General features: G+C 42.1%; 1 protein-coding gene across 4 annotated transcripts in view; it reads right to left on the minus strand.

The window, feature by feature from the left end:
* Positions 1-1,821: 1,821 nt before the first annotated feature.
* LOC144141023 (uncharacterized) overlaps positions 1,822-24,282 on the minus strand; it is a 36,311-nt gene continuing 13,850 nt past the window's right edge. For 3 of the 4 annotated variants that reach the window (XM_077672500.1, XM_077672501.1, XM_077672499.1), the window contains 15 exons: positions 21,245-21,349; positions 20,674-20,718; positions 18,544-18,603; positions 17,547-17,669; positions 15,444-15,500; positions 15,072-15,134; positions 14,160-14,216; positions 13,486-13,542; positions 10,531-10,632; positions 8,766-8,828; positions 7,940-7,978; positions 7,761-7,829; positions 4,019-4,135; positions 2,535-2,591; positions 1,822-2,045 (listed from right to left, as the gene is read on the minus strand). In XM_077672500.1, coding sequence (XP_077528626.1) covers positions 1,980-2,045; positions 2,535-2,591; positions 4,019-4,135; positions 7,761-7,829; positions 7,940-7,978; positions 8,766-8,828; positions 10,531-10,632; positions 13,486-13,542; positions 14,160-14,216; positions 15,072-15,134; positions 15,444-15,500; positions 17,547-17,669; positions 18,544-18,603; positions 20,674-20,718; positions 21,245-21,349 — 1,080 coding nt within the window. In that variant the 3' untranslated portion in view covers positions 1,822-1,979. The remainder of the gene's footprint in view (positions 2,046-2,534; positions 2,592-4,018; positions 4,136-7,760; positions 7,830-7,939; positions 7,979-8,765; positions 8,829-10,530; positions 10,633-13,485; positions 13,543-14,159; positions 14,217-15,071; positions 15,135-15,443; positions 15,501-17,546; positions 17,670-18,543; positions 18,604-20,673; positions 20,719-21,244; positions 21,350-24,282) is intronic. The other variant, XM_077672502.1, reaches the window with a different exon arrangement.

The raw sequence follows: 24,282 nt of genomic DNA on the forward strand, positions 1-24,282 counted from the left end.
AGCATGGCGCCAGTGATTGCTATTATTTCTGTCAGTGATTCCTAACGACTGATTGCTATCATTGACAGAGAAATATAATATCTTGGTCATCATCTGGCCTGAAAATACTCCGAAGACCTTCAAGTTCGGTACACAGACATTGCGCAGCACCCCCGATCACAAAGAACCACAATTGCTGTCCTTAATCCGCAAGATGAGGTGGCCACAGCAGCATCTTTTTGTAGTCTATTACCAACAGCGGGTGAGGCTATCGCAACTGTACATGATGCAATAACAAACCAGAAACAACCACAAGTCACAGTTCTTACCAATTCCCAACAGGACTGACCACTGTATCACTAGGGCAGGGTACCGGCAAGCACCCTTCGTCTCCTCGAAACCTTGCCCGAAGATCTTGAAATCACCATCGTATTGACCTTAGGCCACTCGGGCAGCGCGCGCTTCCGAACGCGATCTGCATTTCCACGCATTCTCTTCCTTAAGGCAAGATGCCTCGAGTTGCGCGGACACTAAAATTTCCTCTCTAGGACCCCTCGATCCTACATGCAACGCCATCCTATCCCAGTACCCTAACTCCAGAAGGATCTATCCACCGTCCCAACCTACCCTCAACAGACAACAGTCTCATATCTGGCACCCGCTACAGACCGGTACACACTTTAACCTCTCGCTTCTCTCCCACATTTCTCCATCACTCTTCCAACAGGACTGCCGTATTTGCAACGTCCCTCTCACTCATGCCCAGAAAAACCTAAACCCCTCTTCAATCCATCACCTGAGCAGCGGGATTCTGCCTGACAAGCTCGGCCCCGGAGCAACAAGCTCTGGCGACCGGGCACTAAAAGCAGCGGGGGCTTGCGGCCTCCGCTGCGACCACTTCCGCTCTTCCGACCACTTCGGACCACTTCCGACCACTTCCGCTCTTACTGATTTCTTTTTGAGATAAATAAACGTTTATCTCTATCTCTGCGCACTTAGCGATCAACTAAAAGCTTGTCAGTACTTCTGGACGACGTTACTGCTGCATCGTAATGGCGTCTCTACCTTCCCTGTCGTCGGAGGCTTCTCCTGTGAATCAGTTCGATAGGCTTGCTTACTGCAACTTCCAGTTTAGACCGCTTTGTTTGTTTTGATTATTTGCATATTGCTAAGAATACACCAACAAACTGCTGACACGTGCCTCTGCTTCTCCAAAGCCAGAGTTGTGCACTCTTTCTACTCAAGGGGCGTCACGTTCACTTTTAGCACACCTGGCAATTCTCAAATTATACACCGTAGATTATACGCGGTCGTACTGCAGCCGTGCCGTAGTGCGCTACAACTTTGGAGAACCGGGAAAAATTGGTGTTAAACTCAACTGAAAGTGAAACTTTATTTTAATGCAGTGCCCGGACTACAGCCACACAGACAATACCACTGTTTTCACAACACTGCAACAGTTAGTGCTTTCGCATTAAAATCCATGTCCATGCTGCACGTATTGCAACGCCTTAATTGTTTAGCTATCATAGGCGCAGACGTCTTTGTCCCCTCCTCATTGTAATATTATTGACGGCATTGCAAATGCCATTTGCCCGTAAACGTCGCATGAATTTTGCGTCAAATCCGCGAAAAACACGGAAACGGGGAACTACGCTTTTATGTGACAGGAATACGCCTTACGCTCTGTCTTCTGTTAGGCAAGTTACACCCTCGAACGAACACAAAGAAACGGGGTGGTATCATTATGAACGTATTGTCAGTGCTGCAACGTCGCTGATTTTGATGCGGTGGTTCTCCAGAATCGCTTTTCGGGTTGACGATTCAGAACAGCGTGTGGTATGATGTGGCTGACAAGTTGAACTTTATTTCAGCTTTATTTCTTACCAAACGAAGATGAACTTCATCATGATTGTTCTATCGGACGTGCCACAAATGAGAAGAAGGTACTCTTGATGCGCCGTTTCCCTCAATTCAGAAGGCTGAAAGTGTTAAAATGGTTACGGGAACCGAAATGACGGCTGCCTAGCCGTTCTTTCCATAATTTTCCACACATCTTCTTTCACCTGAAAAAACAATACTTTCATGTATTCGCATGCTTTAAAGTAGAGGAACACACAAGCAAATTTGATGTTAAGGGTTGTAACGGGTTGTTACTGCGAGCCAGTTGTAATTTGTTACGGTGCGCTTAATACTGACTTAAAAATTGTTTGATCGTTTTACGGCACAGCACAACAAACGATTTTTTCGGCAGTTGAACTTATGTGTCGAAAGCAGCGTAGACTGTTCCTAGTTATGCTGCCCAATAAACATGAATGACCTAAATCTACAAAATTACCCACAAGAGTTTCCAGGCAGTTCTTCAAACGTATACCAAAAAAGGGAGGGCAAGCGAGCAGAGAAGCAAGCAAGGGCGCGAGCAGTTTTCTTCAGGCTGGTTTAACAACAATTTACGCAAGTGAACTATTGGTTTATTTCCATTTTGGAGGTAGATTGGGTGTGGGTGTGTTAGCTTGAAAAACAAAATGCGGTGGCACCAGAGATGTGATACGTACCTGCTCTATTTCGGCATACAACTGGTAGTAGTCTTCTTTCACTCCCGAGTTGTCGCCCTGAAAAAACAAAAGCTGAGGTTAAACCTGATGGACGTGATAAAAACAAAACATATCTCTAAGAGTGGAAGCCGCCATACCGAAAGATAACAACGAGAAAGCATACCTGAATTTTTTTGCGCACCCTCAGTGGTTCTTGCTTAGGTAAAAAAGCCGCATTAACAAATTACGCCTTTATAAAGAAAATAGCCTGAAACCGGTGCTCGGCGCATCGGTTTAAGACTGCTTAGGCATGCTATTAAGAGCCTTTAGGAAGGTCGCAATTCGGTGCCTATGTGAAATTACTTTAGCATGACGCTAAAATTTCGTAACAATGTCACACCTATCAATATAATCAGGACAACGCGTGGTTTGGCGCAGGTTGACATTGCAGTAAAATCAATAGTAGCCCCGAAAAGGGCTTACGAAACCAATAAAATGACTACCGTGGCAGTGTAGTGACACGAGCCGTTAGAAAATACTGTTGCAGTAGATGTTCACCGAAAATTGCTGAAAAATGACAGTGCTACAGTTTATTACCATGCTATGTGCCAAGTGCTCCAGAAGCTTATCATATAGGCAGTGCGGGGAATGGCTTTTTATAATCTGCTGGGTGTTATAAAGGGAATAGCGAAGTTATAATTTTCTTGCAAAACGAGTGGTTGCTGTATGTGCCACGTCGTTTGATGGTATATGCACTTTTTCTTTTCTTTTTTTGCTGGGGGGCCGGCGCGGGTATTGAGGTTGAAAATTTGACGCTTCCATGCCAATGCGTCACACCCCTCCAAGTGTTAGCCAGAAGCTTCGGTTCACGATGGGCTTATGTGTTTCACATAGTCGCTAACGTGCCCATGCACTGCTGGTACGAAATTTGTTTCCTGCTCAACCTGGCCACTGAGTGCGCACAGCAAACATATCCCTCCGCTTTTTCAACGTTACTCCGCCAAAACTGACGTGCACCTAAAATGTGCGCTTGACGATGATGCAAATATAATTATATAGGCATTGCGATATTTATTTCTAAAGAGTAAGCGTCTTTTAATCAAAGCATAACTGGATATTTGACACAAAAAAAACGTGGTCCTGTAACGTCCGGCGTCTGCGTTGCTACTGCTCAATTTTTTGAGCGGGATAAATACTCGTCACGTTTAAGCGAGGGACGACCTTGCATTGTTATTAGTATGAAGGATTCCGTTTCCTTCTTTCGAGACGCAGCCATACATGTTTTTATTGAGTAATACCGAGACCTTTTTTGGGCTCGCTCCAGAACGTTGCTTGGAGCGACATTGTTTCCTATGTGGCGGCGTAAATATTTTTTTAAGTAAAGGATCGAGGAAGAGCACTTGGAAATCGCACTAATAAAATGCAAACAGGCGAACCAAGTGCCCACAACACAGCCAGCGAAAAAAGACAGCCACCCTAAAAAAAGTGTAAAATATTATACGTACTTCTGATACCATGGCTCTTTTCAGAAATTCTGGGCCCAATATGTATTGAACTGTCGACTGCAGGTGTAAAATCTTGCTCTCCAGCGACTTGTGCACTGTCCTGAGTGCCTCGTTAACCTGCGATTGCACAAGGCAGGTTGAAAATTAGAAGCACATAATGGGCGCAAAAACAGCCATTATGCTCCGCTAATATTCAGTTATATCAAACCGCTGCATAACATTAACCTCGACATTGGCCGTTTTGTTACTGTAAGTTAACAAAATAGTTACAGAAGGGTAAATGGATGCTTTTGAGGACAGGGTCAAACGACGTTTTAAGCACATTTTCGTTCTACTGACTTTTATCTGTGTGTTTAAAGCTGCGTTTAACCTCAAAGAAAGGTAAAAATTTGGATTTATATTGTTTCAGAACTTCAACATCGATGCTTTCTGGGTGAAAAAACATATGTTATGGGGGTCTTTATGTTGTTAGTATAAGACTTGTAAGTCTTGACCCATGGCAGCCAAACAACACCGAGTCGCAATGAAGATAAAATATACTTCCCTTGCATTTAAAATTTTTTCTACAAATATTTCTGTGAAATCATTGCGTGAAACTATTGAGAAAGATCTTGGAAAGTCATATTTTGGTATACCGAAGAACGTAACGTAGCAAGCTTCACCGTAACATACTGAAGACGGTACATTACCATTCGGAAATGTGTTCTAGCAAATCAAGGTTGCTACACCAAAATATATTGCGTTGCCAGTGCAGAGAAAGATTACCGATGATTTATGCCTTTGGTTGCGAGCTCATAGATACCTCGGCTTCGTAACTTATTCAGTTCGCACTTTCGCTAAGCGGAGTTATCTATATCGGATATCTATGCGGACTTATCTCTAAAAACTTCTGAACGCGCAGGGACCCCTCCTGCAGTAAAATGAGCACGACTAGAGTTTAAAAAAGCTAGTACCGCCTGGTAATTTTTGTGCACAGTTGGGCTTTGGAGTACAATTTTTCAAATTTATGAGCGAGGCAGGCAGATGCAATGGGTATTGCTTGTAGTTGTAATTCACGTTCGTGTCGTAGTATCCGACGCTATTGACATGCCTTCAGTTGGTATCCCTCAAGGAGCAGACATCTGTACACTCCTATTTAGTATGGCTCTTAGTCTCCCTACACGCTTAGCTCAAATCCTACATTTTAAATATTGTATGTTTGTCGACGGCATCGCTTTCTGGTGCGGTGGAGCTAGAGATGAGCAATTTGAGAGGGCACTGATGTCATAGTCCTGCATCGGAACTTGCCGTTTTTGAGCGCTCAATTAGTAAGTCGGAGCTTCCCTCCACCCCACTGGTCCTGCTCCGCTCCGGCCACAGCAATACAAATTTCGAATATTTCCTTGCTACTTGTCTGTATACTTAACGTATTTAGCTTGATCGTACAATGTACCAAGGCCAACACCTTATACATCTCCCAACTCTCCCCTCATGTCAGTGAAACTATGGTCCTCATCTCTCGCATAACAGCCCGCTACAAGGAAAGGATTGAATTCAAGCGTCTCCGACTAGGTGATGGCTTCGGGATAAGCGGAGTCACCTTTTCTCTCCCACACCGTAATTTAACTAAACGCGAACTGTATATGTTTAATTGACTCATTCCGAAAGTCTACGATATCGTGCTTCTAATAGCTCAAAGCACTTTCCCTGCCACACTGAAACGCCCACACACTTATAACAGATATCAAAGGCTGGCAGCCCTCTCTATGATTCAACTCTCCCGCGTTTTTGCCCCAACTGTAGCAGATTCATCTTAGATTTGCCCGGACTTCATGCACCGAATTTTACTGTTGAGAGATTACGCAGTCCTGACGGCTACCACAGCCTCTTACCCGTTCGGCCAATTGCCCGCAATATTTTCACGAATCCAAAGATGAAGCAGTTGGTTTAAAGGAAAAAAAACAAATTTATTGGAGGGAACACAGGCGCCCCTAACCACTGGAAAAATGAACAGGCGGCGGAGCATCAGTAAACAGACTGACGTGCGCCGGCGAGTGTCGCCGAATAGAATGCCGCAGTGTCTTCTGTGCAGGCATTTATCTTTCGGGGCGGGTGTTTCTCGAACCATTGTAATGGCACCGCGAACACTGTAGATAAAAGAACTATATTCTAGGCAAGTTGCGTTATGGCGAAACATTCTTCCTTTCAAGTTAGAAAATCCGCGCGGCATAAAAAAATATAAAATATTCGCTTTACTCTGGACACAACAGTCCGGCGCCGCCACGCGGTGAAAGCAAAAACACAAAGAAACCAATCCAATGCATGGTTCGCGGCAATATGCACCCGCAGCAGAATAGTAAATGCAGTGAACATCGCGCTCTCGTTCTACACCGAAAACACCCCATGGGTCCCAAAACTGCATACATGGGCACCGCTAATAATAACCAACACAACGCTTCTGTAGTCACCGCAATCTGGGATTTTGAAGAAACCCCTTACTAATCACTATCCTGACACTCTCGCCTGCCACTGTGGAAAAGACTGAGACTGAAATTGTGCACACTCACCGGCTTACAATAACCATTATTTTCCGTTCTTCGAAAACGGTCATTTTAAAATTTGCTGGGAAAATTTTTTTCTGCATGCTCTCAAAAAGTTATTCAAAATCATTTCTACTCCCACGAAAGCTGATTTGACTCCTGCCCATGCGAGCTGTAAGTAAATAAAGCGGCTAACCTTGCAGTTCGAGAGCTAACGTGCGAGCTGGTTGAAGTCGCACAGCTTCTCATAAAGCCCAATCAAACCGCGAAAGCCTTTTGGCTTTCCAGGAAAATACACCGGCAACTTCCGTCTCTCTCGTCAGCGCCAGGCGCCCGCGCCGCCCCACTGGTCTCGGTATATCACTGAGGAAGGTAACTGACACCTAATTCAAACATATGCCCTCCTCTGTGGCGCCAGACTACACGCCATTTATCCATCTATCTTTTCTTCTCCTTAGTTCCCCGATTGTTGGGCCGCGGATACAGTCCATAATATTATTTGGCAATACCCACACAACTCATTCCTTATCATCCCTTCTGAAAATACCTGGGAGGCGGCTTTATGCAGCTCAGACCCTCACGTACAGCGAGGACTTGCTTAACGAGTAGCTCAGGTCACCGTCTACGTCCAATCGCTGGTCACTACTCATCAACCATCACGCTGACACTCCAATAAAGTTTATTCTCTCTCTCTGATTTGGTAGATACTAAGGAGTAACGGCGTGTGCGATATTTTGGAAAAATAATAACGTTATTTTAGCCCTAGAGGAGGAACTGGGGATTTCTGTTTAGGTAATATTTGTTTTCTAATGAAGAGCTTTTTTGAAATATTTCTGCCCAAGCCTGCCCATACGTTTATCCAGAGACCTCGATTTCTGTAGTTTTGTCTCTTCTATCCGTGTATCTAACTAGATGCTGAGAATATTGCTCTTTATACGGGATAAGATAAGCTATGCAGAAAATGTTACTGCAACAGACAGCTTTTCATACCACACATCAGTTGCCTGGTTTATAAACTGAAGCTTACTGTCCCCGCCCTCCCCTGAAGTTTCAACGTTGACTTTTCGCCAGAAAGAGTTTCAGCCACCGAACGATAGAAAATGAAGTTACTTTTTTTCTGTCTTCATTCAGGTGCATTTTAACAATTGAATGTCTTACAGCTATTTTTATACCATCCTGTGGCAGCCCTTTTTATGTCTTTAAAAAATATTTACAGCACACACCTGGTGAATTTCGGTTTTTGTCTCTTCCCGACAGGCACCCACAAAGTTCTCCAAGTAGGCACAACCTTCCTGAAAACGAGAATGAATAAATGTTACATTGTCTCCGTTCGAAAAGTTGAAATTTTTTATCGTCAACAGCACGAAGGAAATAAAGTTCGTCATTGGGCGCGATGTCTTACATTGATCTTTTCCATTTGTTCTTCGCACTGGATTTTGATCTGAAATGAAAATACAGAAAAGGAGGCCTTTTTACAGCGTTTGTTTGTCTGCTGAAATGTTTCACATTCGACGTTCTTCGGTAACAGCCTGCGCGAGCTTAAAGAAGCAAGAAAAAATTCTTGTGATACTTTTTTCGGTAATATGCGTGAAGCGGGACTAAGTAAAGTTTATGTTTAAAGCCGTGGGGTTTGGCTTGGGTATAGACTTTATAACATTGAAGTTGTACGGAGCAAGAAAAATGTCGGGTGTCCCACACGAAGAAATCATAAAGACCAGCTTTGAAGTTAATTCATAAATTTTAATATAGTAAGGACAGTAAAGGCAAGACATGACTATGTTCTTTAGGTGGTGGCAAGTTTTAGTCATTAAATTTGCTGTCGAGGTTCTAGCTGCTAAAATGAGGTCTTATGTTTGAATGATTGGCCATCACGAAAACTCACTTGTCTAACGAGTTTAAACCACGATCCCCTTCCATGCACTTGTATTACATAAGGGGAATGTATTACATAAGGCGAGAGGGATGGCAGCACATTCATTAAAAATCTAATTGGTGAGTACTCCGTCAAACAAACTGTGCAAAAATGCACCGTGGTTTTACACGCGTGATATGTAGTTCCTAACCAAAAAAGTGATCACAAACGAGCAAATCCTCAAAATGAACTCTCAGCCTTATATTGCACAAACACATATCTCCTAGCTTTTGTGGAATGCATGTGAGATATATAAGTTTACTTGTGCAGGAATTTGCTAGCTTAACTAGTGCCTGTTTTATGTTCACAGGCTTACCTCTTCAACTTGATTTTTGAAGTCATTTAAAAGTGCGTACACGTCGGCGGGCTTAGGTTCCGGCTGTGAGAGTAGAAAGGAATAAAGAAGAAAAGAAAGATCATTTTCTCCATGAACATCATCATCAATTGTTCAACAATTCTGCACGACCTCCGCTTTGTGTCATTCACATTTATTTGCTCCTTGAAGCGGAGACGGATATTTTGCTGAGTCAAAAGGATACGTTTCTACGCTCTATGCCCATTTTCAATATGATTGGGGTGTTAAACATTAGGGAAAGCACCGTTTCAAATAGTTGCTTTGAGTTACAAATACGACAGCCATAAATTGATAGGTAGGCAAAAAAGGTGGAGTCGGGGGTCTCCACCATTGCAGCTGCTCCTAAACGGCCCTAGACTCAGATGGGTTTTATGGCACGTGCATCAAACAAGAACCAAAAGAAAAAGACGGCGCGCATTGCCTACCGCGTGCTTGGAGAAAAGCATGGTGGTTGTATTGGGCGTGAGGGGTTCCCGACGTATCACCTCAACAAAAAAAAAAACGCCTTGATGGGAATGTGCACAGCCCCGCATATAATTTCAAAGGCTTTCTAGTTTAACCAGTTTCATTTACAACCATGGCGACGAGCCCGCTGCGACGTTCTCTTGAAATCTTCACAACAGTCAATTAAACAGTAATTCTGTCGCAATCAAAATTTTCGGACGTGCATTGGTGTCCGGAAGTGTTCATTGTCATATGCCGGTAATGAAAACTTTTCGGCAAGACAAAAATGTGCGTAAAACAAAGAATTTCAGTTTCCTTGATAGTTTTGCTGTTGGCGCCAAGTTTAAGAACGTGAATGCCTGTTTCTCAGAATACTATGTTAGCAAAGGTTGCGATTTGTAATTACATTATATAAAATTTCAGTTCCAAACGTCAACAACATCAATGCGGTCAAACTGCCCGTGAGGTTGCAAATAACACTCAACGTCCTTATCACACTGATTACATTTTTTAACGTTAATTATAAGTACTTGATTTCAGACATACTTATTAGCCAAGACATGCTAAGATATTCTTGGGTTTCCTTGAAAGAGAAACACATATTGTACTGTAAATACTTAGCTACCTCTAGCTGAAATGTCGGATGTATGTTTTGAAAAGCGATGATGCTCACCTCTATTCATTTCGTCTAACAAACCAAATTTTGCCGCTCCTTCCATTGCCTGAAGACAACTTTTTTTTTTCAGCCCGAATATAGTGCTAATAGGAAAAACCCACCACCACACATATCGATGAGGACCATCTACGCACTATATATAAAAGTAACTGGATCTTTATATAACAATGCTGACATGGAACTGCCAGAAATTGACACCCTAATTACTGTACTCAAATCACGTATTTCAAAGTGACACCTACTTACTATTGTTATAAGGCAGTTTAAAACCATACACTTCCATTTATTACTGAGCAAACAGCAGAGGAGCGCCAAAAGATAGCACTTTTATAATTTGTAAAAGACAATACCTAAATTCTACCCTCTATGCGAGAAAATTGCAAGATTATTTTTCGCAACGCCGATGCAACATCCTAATTTTTGAAAACCGTGTAAGGTGGCACAAGAATGTAAATATACAAACTGTCATCAGTACTGAGCGCGTAGTTGGTATCACAGCTGATTTTTGTAAGAATTGTGATTAAAGGTATTTATACCTTTTATGTTTCAACACACCTTGTATGTAACAAGGCATCATCACTTAATTGCTAAAAGAAATATACGAACCTCCTCTTGGGGCTTTCTTCGCCATAAAAAGCAATTGATGGCATGTTTTCGGACTTCTTCCCCAGGAATGTCTTTTTTGCAGACAGGACACCTGAAGCGTGCCTATATTTCCCCATAAAATCCCAGAGGAAGTGATGCAGTTATTTAGAAGTAACGGTAAGATACTCCCGCACTGGAACTTGCTTTAGTTTCCGCAGTAAAATAGCTGCCTAAATATCTAGTAAACAGGCTCACTGAAAAAAAGTAACAAAACAACACGCTGAGAAAGAAGCACGAGTAGGAAAAACGCAAGAATCAACAATGTAGAACCTTAAAAAAATGTAAGGAAACAACACCCAGAAAAAGAATCAGAAGCACTAAAAACGCAGGAATCAACAATGTAAAACCATAAAAAATATAACGAAACTACACCCAAAAGAAGAATCACAAGTAAGAAAAGCACAAGAACCAGCAATGGAATACAATTGAAAAAAGTAACAAAACAACACCCAGAAAAAGAACCAGGAGTAAGAAAAATTCAAGAATCGACAATGTAAAACCAATAAAAAAGTAACAAAACAACACCCAGAAAAAGAATTAGGAGCAAGAAAAGCGCAAGAATCACAAACGCAGAACCACGTAGTTCAAATTGAAGTTGACGTGCTGGCATGCCAAGTTAATGTACTAGTAAAGAATAAATTTTTGTTTATTTCTGCCAATAAACAAGAAAAATTTTATTACAAGGGCGCAAGAAGAATTTATTGGTTGTCCGTAACCGGGATCAGAAATCTGAAGTAGACCCATTCTTTTAGATGCGACGGCATCTCATTCACTCGCCTTGTCCCTCCATACGGCTTTGTCGTTGTGCGTCCACACCCCCCCCCCCCCCCATTCTCCTCGCCGCGCGAGCTGCACTCTCCGCCACTCACCCCCTCTCCTCTCCGATTGCGAACACTCTCCAGGGGGCTAAAGCGAGCTCCGAGACCGTACAAATCGTGGGCGCTGACATGATGCAATTTTCATGGTTGCCAGATCAATTGTATTCAGCCTTCAAAAAGTTGTTCCGTAATTATTTAACTAAAACAAAGCACTGAAGCAAAATAGTTACAAATATTTGCTTCAGTAATTAAAACTAGCTTTATAAAGAACTTTTAGTGTAATTAAGCTCTTATTAGCGGAGAAAGACTTAGTGCGTAGTTCAGTTTTGGTTTCGATTTTCTGTGTGCTAGGAAGTGGCGAGGCCCTTGCGCCTGACTTGCGCAGTGTGTGTGTGCAGTCTGCAGCTCAGATCTGCGTGCGTACAAAATGTGTACAACTGGTACAACTCGAATGCACGCGCTGAGCAAGCGTCTCCCCGGGCGCTTGCGAGGCTGTCATTCTTTCTTCACGTTAAGCACCCTATCTATTGCTCCTGAACTGATGCCGGAACAGCGATTCTGATCTGACCTTGACTACCGCAAGTTCACTACAGGCTACGGAGTGGCAGCCAGCGATCGTTCCCATTGGAAGAGAAATAAAAGGAGCTTTTATAATCGTTCGGTTCGAGTTGTTTTATTCATGGAACTTCTTACAGCTCTTCATGCTTCGAACTTTCGCGCAAACGTTCGTGAAGGTAGAACGAAAAAATATGTAACGAAATGCGGTTTCTTTTTTAATCAGTCAATGTTCTCTCCTCGCGCGCTCTGTGCGGTAAATTACTGCCCATTCAATACTGCGCATTCAGTCCCGCAAGCTTTCCCTTTGAAGTGGTGGAAAGCAGCTAGAACTTGATGAATACAGACAGAAAGAAAAACGGGACACGCCGCGGGCTGTATTTCGCATACTCCCTTGGCATGCATTCTTCCACTCCGTTGGCCTGCGATCGACCGCGCTCTTTCGTTCCTGTGCTTCAAAAGCGCCGCGACTCACCGGCAATATCAGCATTGGCCCATGCGATGTTTTTTTTTGTGTGTGTGTGTCAATAAAGGTTTTACATTGAGCTAAAGCCACAGTTCACTACACTTCGTTTGAAAAGCGTTGAGCCACTCGCAAAATGTCACAGAATGGCAAATAAAGCGGCACAGCGCAAAAATGCACGGAGATCATGACGGAGATTCATTTCTCTGTGCGTCTCAGTGCGGATCAGCTGACTCCTTGGCGTCCTCGCGCATGCGATCCGTCGCATTCGAGCTTGCGCGCAAGTGTTGTGTGGGCGTTGCCACATCTTGCTCAAATAGTCTCAGTACATACAAGTCGCACGTACGCTAAACCGAAAACACGTCGGTTACCTACCCACTCGAGATAAACTACGGAATGCTGTCGACGCCGCCTACACAAAATCCCAGTGGCCAGCGGTCCGCCATGTTACAATTTCTCCCGGCATGCTTCGCTAGCCGGACGCAGAAACGCCACAGTAGCACGTTGCCAGATTACAACCCATCGCTTTCGCCGTTTTTACTAAGCAAAAGCTCAGCTGGCAACCTTCAAATCGTTGTATCATGTCTGCCACCGTGTGTCGTACGGTTCCAATGCATTGGCTCAGCGGCGCGCTTTCCCTCTAGAGTCAGTATATTATCTCTATGACACTCTCTGGCGAGGGGCATTGGATTGGATTCGATTGGATTGGCATGGCTTAGATTGAATTGGATTGGATTTGGATTTGGATTTGGATTGGATTAAAGTGGATTGTGTTGGATTGTGTTTCGTCATAGCCGCGCAACGTTGCGTCATAGCCGCGGCAGGGGGTTCACGGCACGTTTCACGCGATGGGAGAATCAACCTAACGGAAACAACAACGGAACGTCGCATCTACACAGGGGTTCCGGCGAGGGGAGGTGGGAGTAATTTTTTTTCCGCTTCAACATCGAACAAAACTACTGAAAACAAATTAAAATTATGGGTATATGCATATGGATAGAAGAAAGCTTACGATATAAAGTACTGCAAAGCTGTGAAAGCTCTACAGAGAGTAAGAAATTTCACTGAGGGATTACTGACCTCACATGCGCTTCCGTAGACCACCTGATGGAGCTCGCTTAGGCGCTTACTTTGTCCCTGCCAAAAAAGAAGAATCAGTACAAAGCAAAACTGCTGCACCTTACGGCCGACAAGCAACATTCCTGATGCCTAATAGTCATTGGACAACGGAAGAAAACTTCACCAGCTTTAAGGTTGAGCCTTCTTTACAACGTTTTGAAACAGGAAGGTGGAAAACTCGTATTTCTTGTATAAAATGTTATCTTTTGTAAACCTATTTGCGCTTTGCAGGGATACATGCATACTAAGGGGCCTACAGCAATTATAATTTTACTGGGGTTAAAGACAGCACATGACAAATAGAGTTAAGCAGAATAGACAGTTCACTCCTGATTTTGACAACTTGTATCCAGAGCCTCGAGCAACCACAAGGGTTATATTTAAATTAGAAACAAGTGTCATGATGTTTGAATACAACTTTAATCGCAATGTTATGGTTAAACAGCTTTGTTTCCTGCAAACTTTTAACATGATAGAACTGTGATCATTAGAACATAAACCTCGGATTTCGAGGTTCCTCTTAAAATCATCCATCCGATAACTGTACCAACCCATTATATTAGCGACACAGAGAACAATACGGTCTTAAACAAAAAAAATCTTAAATGGCGCACTTGTGGAGTTTTTGGACTTACTTTACTGGAAGCCGTCAAGTATAGGGAGGACCGGTTTGTGACCCCTGGCACTTCCTCCTGCAGCCACCACCGGCAAAATCCCGCATAAAACATAAACAAGTGAACGGTGCTTTAATCAGGCGTTTAAGCCCTATTGACAGTAAGCAGAAGAAGAGAACTATCCTGAAATAATTTAAACAGCATTGCAGCACTTGTATAGAGTTGCCCATATTTTTTACACCTATTTTCAGCAATACCTCATAAAATAAGCGCCATTTATAGCACATATTCAGATCAAGCAATAACAACAATCTAATATCTCGAATAGGCATCGGTTTGTGAAACCTGTATTAATCCTTAAGCACACGTAGCACGTCCCTATTTTAAGACGCAATAAGAAGCCGCCTGAGGCTAAACCAACTCATGGCACCTTGGTACCCTAGCGTCTTGCTGTGATTTCCAACAGCCCAGTTCATGAGAAATGAATTTCACAATAAGAAACACATGAACATGAAGCGAGCAGGAATAATGAAAACAAGACTTTCAACATAATCTTGCTATAAGGGTAAAATAACAACAATAAGGACATCTTAGCACTCTGCTTTAGCGAAAAAAATGATATATTCTTTCCGTTGAACAAAGAGCTCCATGTGCTTATAGGCACTAGAAAATCATTTTGACTTAGAAGCTTGGTATTTCTGATGGCACCGCGTTGTTAAAAAGAGCGCGAAGAGTCCCAAAACTCAATACGGCTCGTGATTTTTAGAACACAAGCAGGAACTGAACAAACAAACTGAATTCTACGAAATAAAATACTCATGGCTGTGCAACTTCCCTGAGGAGGTACTCCGTTTAAGTGTGCGTATTCACAAAGAACGTTTTACTTTTCGTATCTCATAAAACCTTCCTGCAATGGGTTTCGGGATTTCTTACCCCTTCGACATAGGTTGGAAAACTCCTTGATGATGGAAGAACACTAGCAGGCGTGCGTGCGGGCTGCAAAAAGAAACAAAGCGATTCACTTTTAATTTAAAAGAGCATTGTTACGCCCTGTGAGAAAGACTTTGTTTTGTTCTATTTAGACATTCCGCACCAAATTTCAGCTGTGGAATTATGCACGATGTGAGGCATGTTTGTGGATAAATCTTATTTATTGTGTGCACATTAAAGATGCCCAGGACGTCTAAGACTCTTCACACGGGCATTGGTGTTTTTTTCTCCAATAAATAAACCACCAAGCCCAACATCGAAGCAACTGCTACTGCAGCAAGTGTTGTGAGAGAAATTCAAAGGGTGATCACTTACAGTTGAGGTACGTGGAAACTGCGCATAACTCTGCGCCTGCCGGAATGTATCTTCACTCTGGGGAAAGCATACGACAGACATTTTCGAGGGTGAAAAATCGTATGTGCACATATGCAGCATGGGCATGAATTGGGCAGTGTTTATGGTATGACGCGGCGTGCAGTTGTATTCGACATCTTTACTAATGCAAACCGAAAATTTTGTGCAAAAGAAGATGCGTAGAACGAAGTTGAAGGACATTTAACGTAACTGCATGACTACCATCTTCATAGATTGCGAAATAATTGTGCAGCGAGTGGAGAAACAACTTGTTTGGGAGGGTTATTCTAATCAATTCGCGCTAAATGGATTCCTAAACTTTGACAGCTTCGCATAGTGCGCCATCACAATGTATACTGCTAGCATGAAATTTACCACTCGTGCGAATCAATATTAATAATACTACCCAAAATGTACCTATCCATACAGACGTCTACGCAAGTGAATAAGTCGCACCGATTCTGAATGTGTTTGCTTTACTAGCAAATTCAGTTGAAATGTTCTTAGTCGCCTAAATGCAAGGCAACGGTTGATTCCTACGGCGCGCAAGCACACGCTCTTCCTGGCTAACCGGTAACATCCACGCGGCGACGGTTGTAGGCAGGGTTTACCCGATATATCTAATAAGTGTCGAGGACTCAACGCATACATGCGCTTTACGTACGCAGCAGTATGGCCTAGCATTTTTTATATTGCGTTGGTTTTTAAGATTTTACATTAATTGAATATTTTATTGATTTCCTTTGTTTTTGGCTTCCCGTTCATGAGCTTGAAGTTTACTTTAAGCTTTCTCAGTTGAATTGCATAGTCGGCCATAAAAAAGCCTCGCGAATGTGCACTCCAACTTCTCCAGTGGTGTCTTTTTTCTGTGTGGTAGGTCAGCATTCTTGCTCAAACTGGTCTTTTTTCGAAACCATAAAAAAACTAAGCGTACAAGTGGCCCAAACAGTGGTGGCTCCCACACTTACAATCAGCTATGATTAAATTAAAGCACTCACTCAAAGCACAGTAATAAAGTAAACTTTTAATAAAATCCCCAGCGGCCCAGAGGAAAACTCCGGCGAACCGTCAGAAAAGACGATCTGAGTTAGTGAGAAAAATACAAATGCCCGGCGAAAAAAAGGCACGGTATAATTTACAGCAGGAGAAATGTTTCGTGAATTAGCTGTTTCTAGCAACTTTTCTTTATTGTTTTGACCAGACCTGTCGCCTCATTACAGAGACCTGTAAGGCTCTTTCTTGCTTGCTTCGTTCTAGCGGTTGATTATAGTATTTAAAATATATGTATAACATTTTGCAGCTAAAATACTGATTATTCGCATCTATGCCTTTTGAACCAGTATGTATTCTTTCTTTAGCCACCGGTACGACATGGTCAAACATTGGCTGTCTGTTTCGCTTGCACAATCTCGCTTGCGATGCCACACGGATCCAAGCAAAACCCACAGAGCGACCGAAATTAATTGCGCATTATCCGATGATGAATATGCAGTCTCAGGCACAAGTGAAGGCACGGCGAACAAAAATGTTAGACAATTCCTAACAATAAAATGACCGCATAAGTCTCTTTGTGGCCTGGGGCTGCAATGAAATACTCATGAAATTTCCAATAGTTATCCGATAGATTGCGCTGGCTTTCAAACTGGGAACTTATTTAGTGTCTTTCTGCAATTTGTACGCACAATTTCAATATCTTAACTACAAGCTCACGTTTGCAAGATCACGTTTAGAAGCTCAGGTTGGCAGCCTTTCTGGGCCTTTAAATTTTTAATGCAAGTGCTGAGGTATTTTTTTCCAAGCTCACCCTCGACGCAACAGAGTATCCGTATGATATACACAGACTCCCAAATTGTGTGAATATTGCTTTGTCATAGCGTGAATGTTAGTAATTTTAGCCTTGTGCCCAAGAAAACACCCATGGTCGAGCACGGACACTCACAGAACCATTACGAACTCAGTATCAGTGTCACCTGTGCCTTAATTTTTCTCTGCCTGCAATGTTTTATGCTACACAGCATTCACCAAAATTGAAGAAAGGTGGTTGTTTCCAACACGTGTACTGACCTTGTGTGGAGTTACATTTTGCTGGGAGGGGCTTCGCTCCATTTTGGGGGTTTTACTGAGGCAGGCTTTTACGTGTTCTCTTGCTTCTAATTTGGGCAATTTCAGCTCACATATAGGGCACTCCTTTGTTTGGGCACAAAAAACAAACGAGACGTAATCAAATATATACATTAGGAAGCTAAAAACGCGGCCTCTATTTATTCATATAACTACACTTTGTACTTTTGCACGCAATAAAGTTTTCCAACATCGATCTGAATATTCTACTGCCAAAATAGATCTTTATTTATTTTTATTTCTTTGCAAACCACAGGGGTTGTTGAGACTAAAGGCACTTGTGGCCTGCTAGAGGCCTCAGCCACCCTTATCCCGGTTTTAGGAACAAAAGTGATGTTCACAAATTTAAACACGCTCGCACATTCATGATAGCCCAAGAGCCCGAAAGCACCTCAATAATACATTTCCTATGTATCTTACGAAGCATAGGCCGACAAATACACAGAAAGATCACAGTGTCACACAAACAACACGCATTAGGTTCCAACTATTACACAACCACATCAAAGTTAAGTAATGTCGTTGAGTTTGTTAACTTTTCTAACTATTTCCTTCAGGAGACCAGATCCACATGTAGTTAAAACACATAATTACACATCCGTATTGCAGGCGTTTTAATCGCTCGCACTGATCTTATGCCCTTTCATAATTTGTCTAACGCACACTGTTAAAAATCGGTATTTATATTATTAATGATCATTTTTCATAGAAACAGTGTGTATCCAAAACTAAGTGGTAGTTGGTGTCTCAGCATTATTTTATTGATACACCTAAAATTTTGTATATATAAAGGCATTTGCTTGGGGTAATTCAGACGATGCATTTCTCAGGCATTTTTGTAAAGTATACTCTAGATAAGACTAGGAGGCACTACAAATGTATTTCGTCGCAACAGTCGAGTCAAAACGCAGTGTAAAAGAGTAGAAAATAAGTTATTTACCACCAAATTTGGGGTTTCCGAATTGTCTGCCGTCGACGATTCTGCGCTGTTAAAGGATGTCTGTATTAACGAAAAAAACCGGTTATTTTTTAACAATTACACTTTTCTCACAGAAGGAAAACACTTATCCAGGATTCTTATGCAGCACCGTAAAATATCTAATTGTAGCAGGTTTTAAAGGGGAAACACTGGGAATGCAGAGCACAGGCAATCTCCAACTTATTCAATGAACTCTTCACTACATTCAAAAATCAATTGAGCAGTGATACATAGTTCATAGAACGAAAGTTGTCCAGGGATAAATTACAACGAGAAATGTTGATAAGATACTAGATTTCTTAGTAGAAGTGATGGCAGAACCCCAAGAGCTACCCACTAAATAAACTGGCTTTTGTCAAATGAACATCCCGGTAGGAAAATTGTAAGAAATGGGAGCAACAGCTACTAAAAGCAGGCTGAGATTGGTAAAGTTATCTTGGGGATCAAAAATCGGTAAATATTTTATCAAAGTTATTTTATCCTCGTGTCTTACCAATAAAATCATGGCGAAGAAAATACGAGACAGTTGCACTATTACAAATCAACCCACGTAGGAATTAAATTTTCCCTTTTCGTTTTTCTTGCGCCGATTGACGGACTTTCATAATTTATTACTCTACTATGCATTTATGGTACACTCTCTCAAAAAGAAGTGTAAACAAGAGTTTTCAGTATTTGTTTAGCCAATGCCCGGTATGGGTTTGTGGCCTAGCTGGAGAATTGCTGTCACAGAATATGCCAAGGTAGAGAGCAGGAGAATAACAAAACAAAATGATGGTTTGGTGTCAGGAGCGCACTACCCCTCGGGCGTGCTTTTGCTGACAGTAGCGGGCCGGAAGCCTGTCTTAAAAATTGACGTGCTTATTTTTAAGAAAGTGACATAGATACATGCTCTTTTTCCCTGCTATTTATCTTCTGCAATACGTAATATCCAAATCGTCTAGTCGCAGTAACAGTTTATTTATAAATGCACTTGGTCATTTTTAAGACAAGAAGACAACTCACGCATATAAATACCAGTGACATAGAAGCGAAATCAAGATAAAGTTGATCATGAAGAGAGAATGGGCCAAGAATGCGATTGTATTGGTTACTATTCAACCTTAGATATAGAACTTTCTCGGTTACTTCCTAGTTAATTCATGAAATCAATCAAAGTGGGAAACATAAGGCGTTCAGTTTGCTGAAATGGGGTATTTCACAACAGTTCCATCTTTCTACCATATAAGGGACCGAATAACGTTTGATGAGAAAACTTTCTTGCAGTTTGCCCATAATATTTGCTGCACCAAAGTTCGTCATGGTGCTGTACTGCAAAGCAGAACTAACTCCTTAGCTAAACGGTGACACCAAGCGAAGTCTTGCCTTTCAATATTCGGCCTAGAAGGAAGCTTTCCTGAACACTAAGGAACATTTTGCATGTTTTCGGCGGATAAGCTACAGGATTATGCCAGCATAGAATAAAGTAAACATTTGTTTACCCATAATAAAAATTTCCGCTTTAAAGCTTTAAACTTATGATTCCAATCCTGTATTCTTGTCAGTTATTTTTATTGTAATGCTCTTTCAATTGCACTTTTTTTTAATGGGAGTTCCTAGAGAAAAAGTGTCATGGTAGGGTTGGGTTCACGTTTACATCTGCTTATTCAACAAGCACATCAACCATCGTACTCTATATATTGCTACATTGTTCAGAGAACGTTTTCATGTAGAGTATATACATTATCTAAAACTTTCAGGCTCCACAGTACGTTGGCCGTTTCAAAAGTGCTTTATCACTCTATGTCCGCATCTTTCATAAAAACGGTGGATATTATCTGCTTAGCATTATATTTTTGCATACACCGAAAGCAAGCTCTAAAAGCCTAAATAAGCAAGAAAGTTCTGGTTCATGCTTGAGTTCCCGGTTTTATGTGTGCCTAATTGCATAAGGCGCATATATGTACGGACACGGTGGATATCGCTATGCCTAAAATACAATTCAGCACGTTTTTGAGGGGATTTTGTGCATCACAGTACCGCGTCTCGAGTACTGCCAAAAGATAAAATGCAAATCAACTTTCAAAAATAACATATATTTGTTAAGCATACCTGCTTATCGCTGTCTTTGCCGCAGTGGCAACCGTGGAGGTGCGCCTGCCAAAAATATTAGCACATAATTCATGCAAACCGCTGATTTGAAGTGTAGAGTACGATAAGAACTAGGGCGTAATCCCTCATCAAATAAAATCCAACATGGTACCTCAGTAATCACTGCATTGTGTTAGTGAGACCTCTGCGCCAGACATGGGTGGGAAAAAACATAGGGGATACCACATATTCGGTGTGTTAGATCCTGCATGTACGTATAACTCTGTCGAAGAACGCTTTTTCCTAACCTTACAACCTAGACCTTATAGGAAATTTTACTGTAGTTTTCCTGGCAGTTGTTATGTTGATATGAGACACATGACATTTCCACTGCGCTATATTCCCGACATTCTCGAAAGAAACGTATCCCGAAATCCCTCAACTATACATCTTATTCTGTCTAATAGATACAAAGAAAAGTTCTGCAACGTATCTCTAAAAAACGCTTCAAACCAACGTTTCTGATATCGAAACCATATTCAGATTGCCGGCCCTGTAGACTACCGTCAAACATATAGTTACCACTGCCTACCTTGAAAGCCGCAAAAGGTATTATGACCTCGTCTTCCTGCAGACTCCGTGGACAAAAAACCTGTTTCATTCCAATTTTCTGCGGTATGGTGTTGTCTGGAAACAGCTGAGAGAATAAAATTGACTGATAATCTCGAAAGTGCGAGTAAAGCTGAACATTTTTGGTAACAGCTTGCCTTTCAGACACAAGCCAGTGAAGAGCCTGAGGAAGCGTAAGTTCTACAAATATTTTTACTAAAAGGTCGGCCTTCTTATGACATTTGATATAGCAGGGCTTTCCTCAGGCGCTGAAGATAATAAACGGTTCTGCCTAATGCCGCCAAAATTTCAGACTGTTTTGTGGCCTAGTTTTAGGCCAGTTTCTTTTTGAAATGTAGATAAGCACAAATACACACGCATTGCTAAACGACAAATTACGTTACATGACCTTAGCTCTTAGTCATTTTAAAATGAATTACCAATGCTACCATTCGCTAGAACTCAAAAAGAACGCGTTCTCTAAGCACGTTTATTTGTCAGTACTCTGAAAACCAAAGTGATATACGCCGTAACAAACCTCTCGAAACTTTCCCTTTTTCGTTCATTTGTTGAACACAGAAGTTTCACAACGACACACACGTCACCAAAAAGTGCAGCTACAAGAGAAATTTAAGAACACCAAGTAATTAATGTCAACTGCATTTTGATACAGCGTTAGTGACATGCCTCCGCAGTTCTCTAAAAAGTATATTAAGGCCCACGTCTAGATAGTTTCAGTGATTGCAACTTGACTGCGTAGAATATTAATTGCGTGATCCTTTTTAGGGGCGATGCACCTTGGGGCTCCGGCTTTCGGTGTCTCATGTCGTCGTCTCGTGTCGGCAGCGTAAATCAAGTTGTCAAACGATGGTCAAACACCAACGTTTAATGGATAAAACCGGTTCAGAATAAACTAACCTGATTTAAATCAATTTAAGATACAGGAATAATCAGGATTTAGTTGCAGTAATAACTGAAATGTGTGAAATTCCGTCTCAAAATTGATTTCAACTGCAATGTTTTCTCCTACAAAGAATACATCTTTGCATGCTGCTGTGCTTGACACGAAGATAACTTACGAGAAGTTGGTCTCTCACCAAATTGCTAAAAATTGGCTCAACAAAAGAGAGGGCGGAACCATCTCAGAAAGCGCGTGATTGCTCCTCTCACCGTCACTTCTCGGCGCCCAATCAGCGAGCGCCGTTTTGAAAGAGAGCTATACACAATCTTTGAATAGGCTTATATACTGCATGCGTCGCCCCTCGCCAGGTTTCAGGTTAGGGGAGATGGTCCGGGATAATTTTGTTAGCATTAGATAAGAAAAAAATGACCTCGTTTTGTTTTTTCGGACACGCATGCGCCTCATATCTGACGATTTCTAACTTGATTATCATTTAGACTGACGTGTCAGTAGGGGCTTAATTAAGGATCAAGGTGCCTGCTATTCCGCTTATTTAAAGCAGGCTCACATCCTTGGAAAAAGCCAGTGGTCCCAGCTAATTAGTCTCCTTAAGGTGTTTTCTTCTGCCATTTAATTGTTACCGCTGAGGGAGATAACCAGTGCAAACCTAAACTACCCTCTCAAAATAGAACGTTTCGCTCCCGTCCAATGGGTGTAAATAAAGTATAAAAACATACTCCTAGCGCCTGAATATCTACGGTGGTCAAAAGTGATTTTCTTGTCGCTTGCGGTTGCACCGCAACCGCGAAATGCGGAGGCCTACATAATTTAAGCGGGTTGTCCTTCATAGGCTACTAAACATAAAAGCTTTGGTCGTTGTATATTTTGCTATGTATGTCTTTGTGCACATCAATTTGGGCACAGGACAAAAATGTAAGTACTTCAACAAGATTTTTATATAGGCAAAGCTTTTTTCAAACTGATATATCTGGCGGTAAAATTCCTATTTTCTACATTATTCAGCAAAGGGAAGTTTTTCAACATAAAAAAACGAATACAAAACGGATACTGCCGCAGTTTTTCGAATCAAATGTAGACGTCGGCGTATTTATTGCAACAGAAAACCCACTACGTGTTTCAAAATATTATTACTGTACGAGATATAAAAAGGGTTCACGCTTCTAGATTGTGGCTCGAGCGCAAAGGCAAAAAAAAAAAACAGAAGGTCGCAACCGATAGCGCGCGGGAAACTTGAAAAGAATTCTGCAAATCGAGTATCTTTATCAAAAAATGGTGATACAGGAGAGGAACAGCTTGGGGCGAACGGGGAAGAGAGCAGAGACATTACGTGGTAGGGCCGGAAGAAGAATACCATCTTTTGACGATATTTGTAGAAAAAAATTATGAAGGAAGCTAAGGCTTGAAAGTAGCGAGCTGTACGCAACCTTCAAGACGATCACGAAGGTTTGAGTCCACGACTGCAGCCGATTTGCTTCTTCTTCGCTGTTACAACTACCTTTCCTCCATCATTGTTGCTATAAGCGCGAGCTTCTTTCATTTTTTGGAAATGATAATCATTGGACATCACTGGGCAGGGACGTACGCTATGACGTTTCTTCCTACGTCATAGCGAGTGTTACCAGGATTACGGCAAGCGCTGGAGCCTTCCTCGTTGCGAGCAAGAGTTTCCACGATTGCGCCAAAAGATGGATCTTTTTTTTGCCAATCCTGGCTTGGCTTCAGAAACATGCCTTGAGGGCGCTAGGTCGACCCCGCAATGCACGAACACACGAGCGCTCGGCGTGTTCTTGGTAGTTGGAACTGCCGGGCGGTAGCCGCAAACTTGGCCAATCTTCATGTGTGGGTATGCTTAGTTTGGCGAACATGCGTAGGGGACGCTGGGCGGTGGTCACGAGACATTCACACACGGGTTCTAGGCATTTTCTTGGTTTTGTTAACTGGCTGGCGGCCGCCGCGAGGCTCACGCTCACAAGTGCGCGCTGAGTAACTTCGTAGTATTTTTAACTGCGGACACAAAAATTACGATCTACTGAACAGTTTCGCTGTTATAAAAGCGCACACGAACCAACTTTTTCTGTTCTCTTTTTTGCTCCTTCGAG

This window comes from Haemaphysalis longicornis, unplaced genomic scaffold (assembly GCF_048455015.1).
Source record: "Haemaphysalis longicornis isolate Haplotype H1 unplaced genomic scaffold, Haemaphysalis longicornis Haplotype H1 scaffold_6, whole genome shotgun sequence".
NCBI classification, from domain to species: Eukaryota; Metazoa; Arthropoda; class Arachnida; order Ixodida; family Ixodidae; genus Haemaphysalis; species Haemaphysalis longicornis.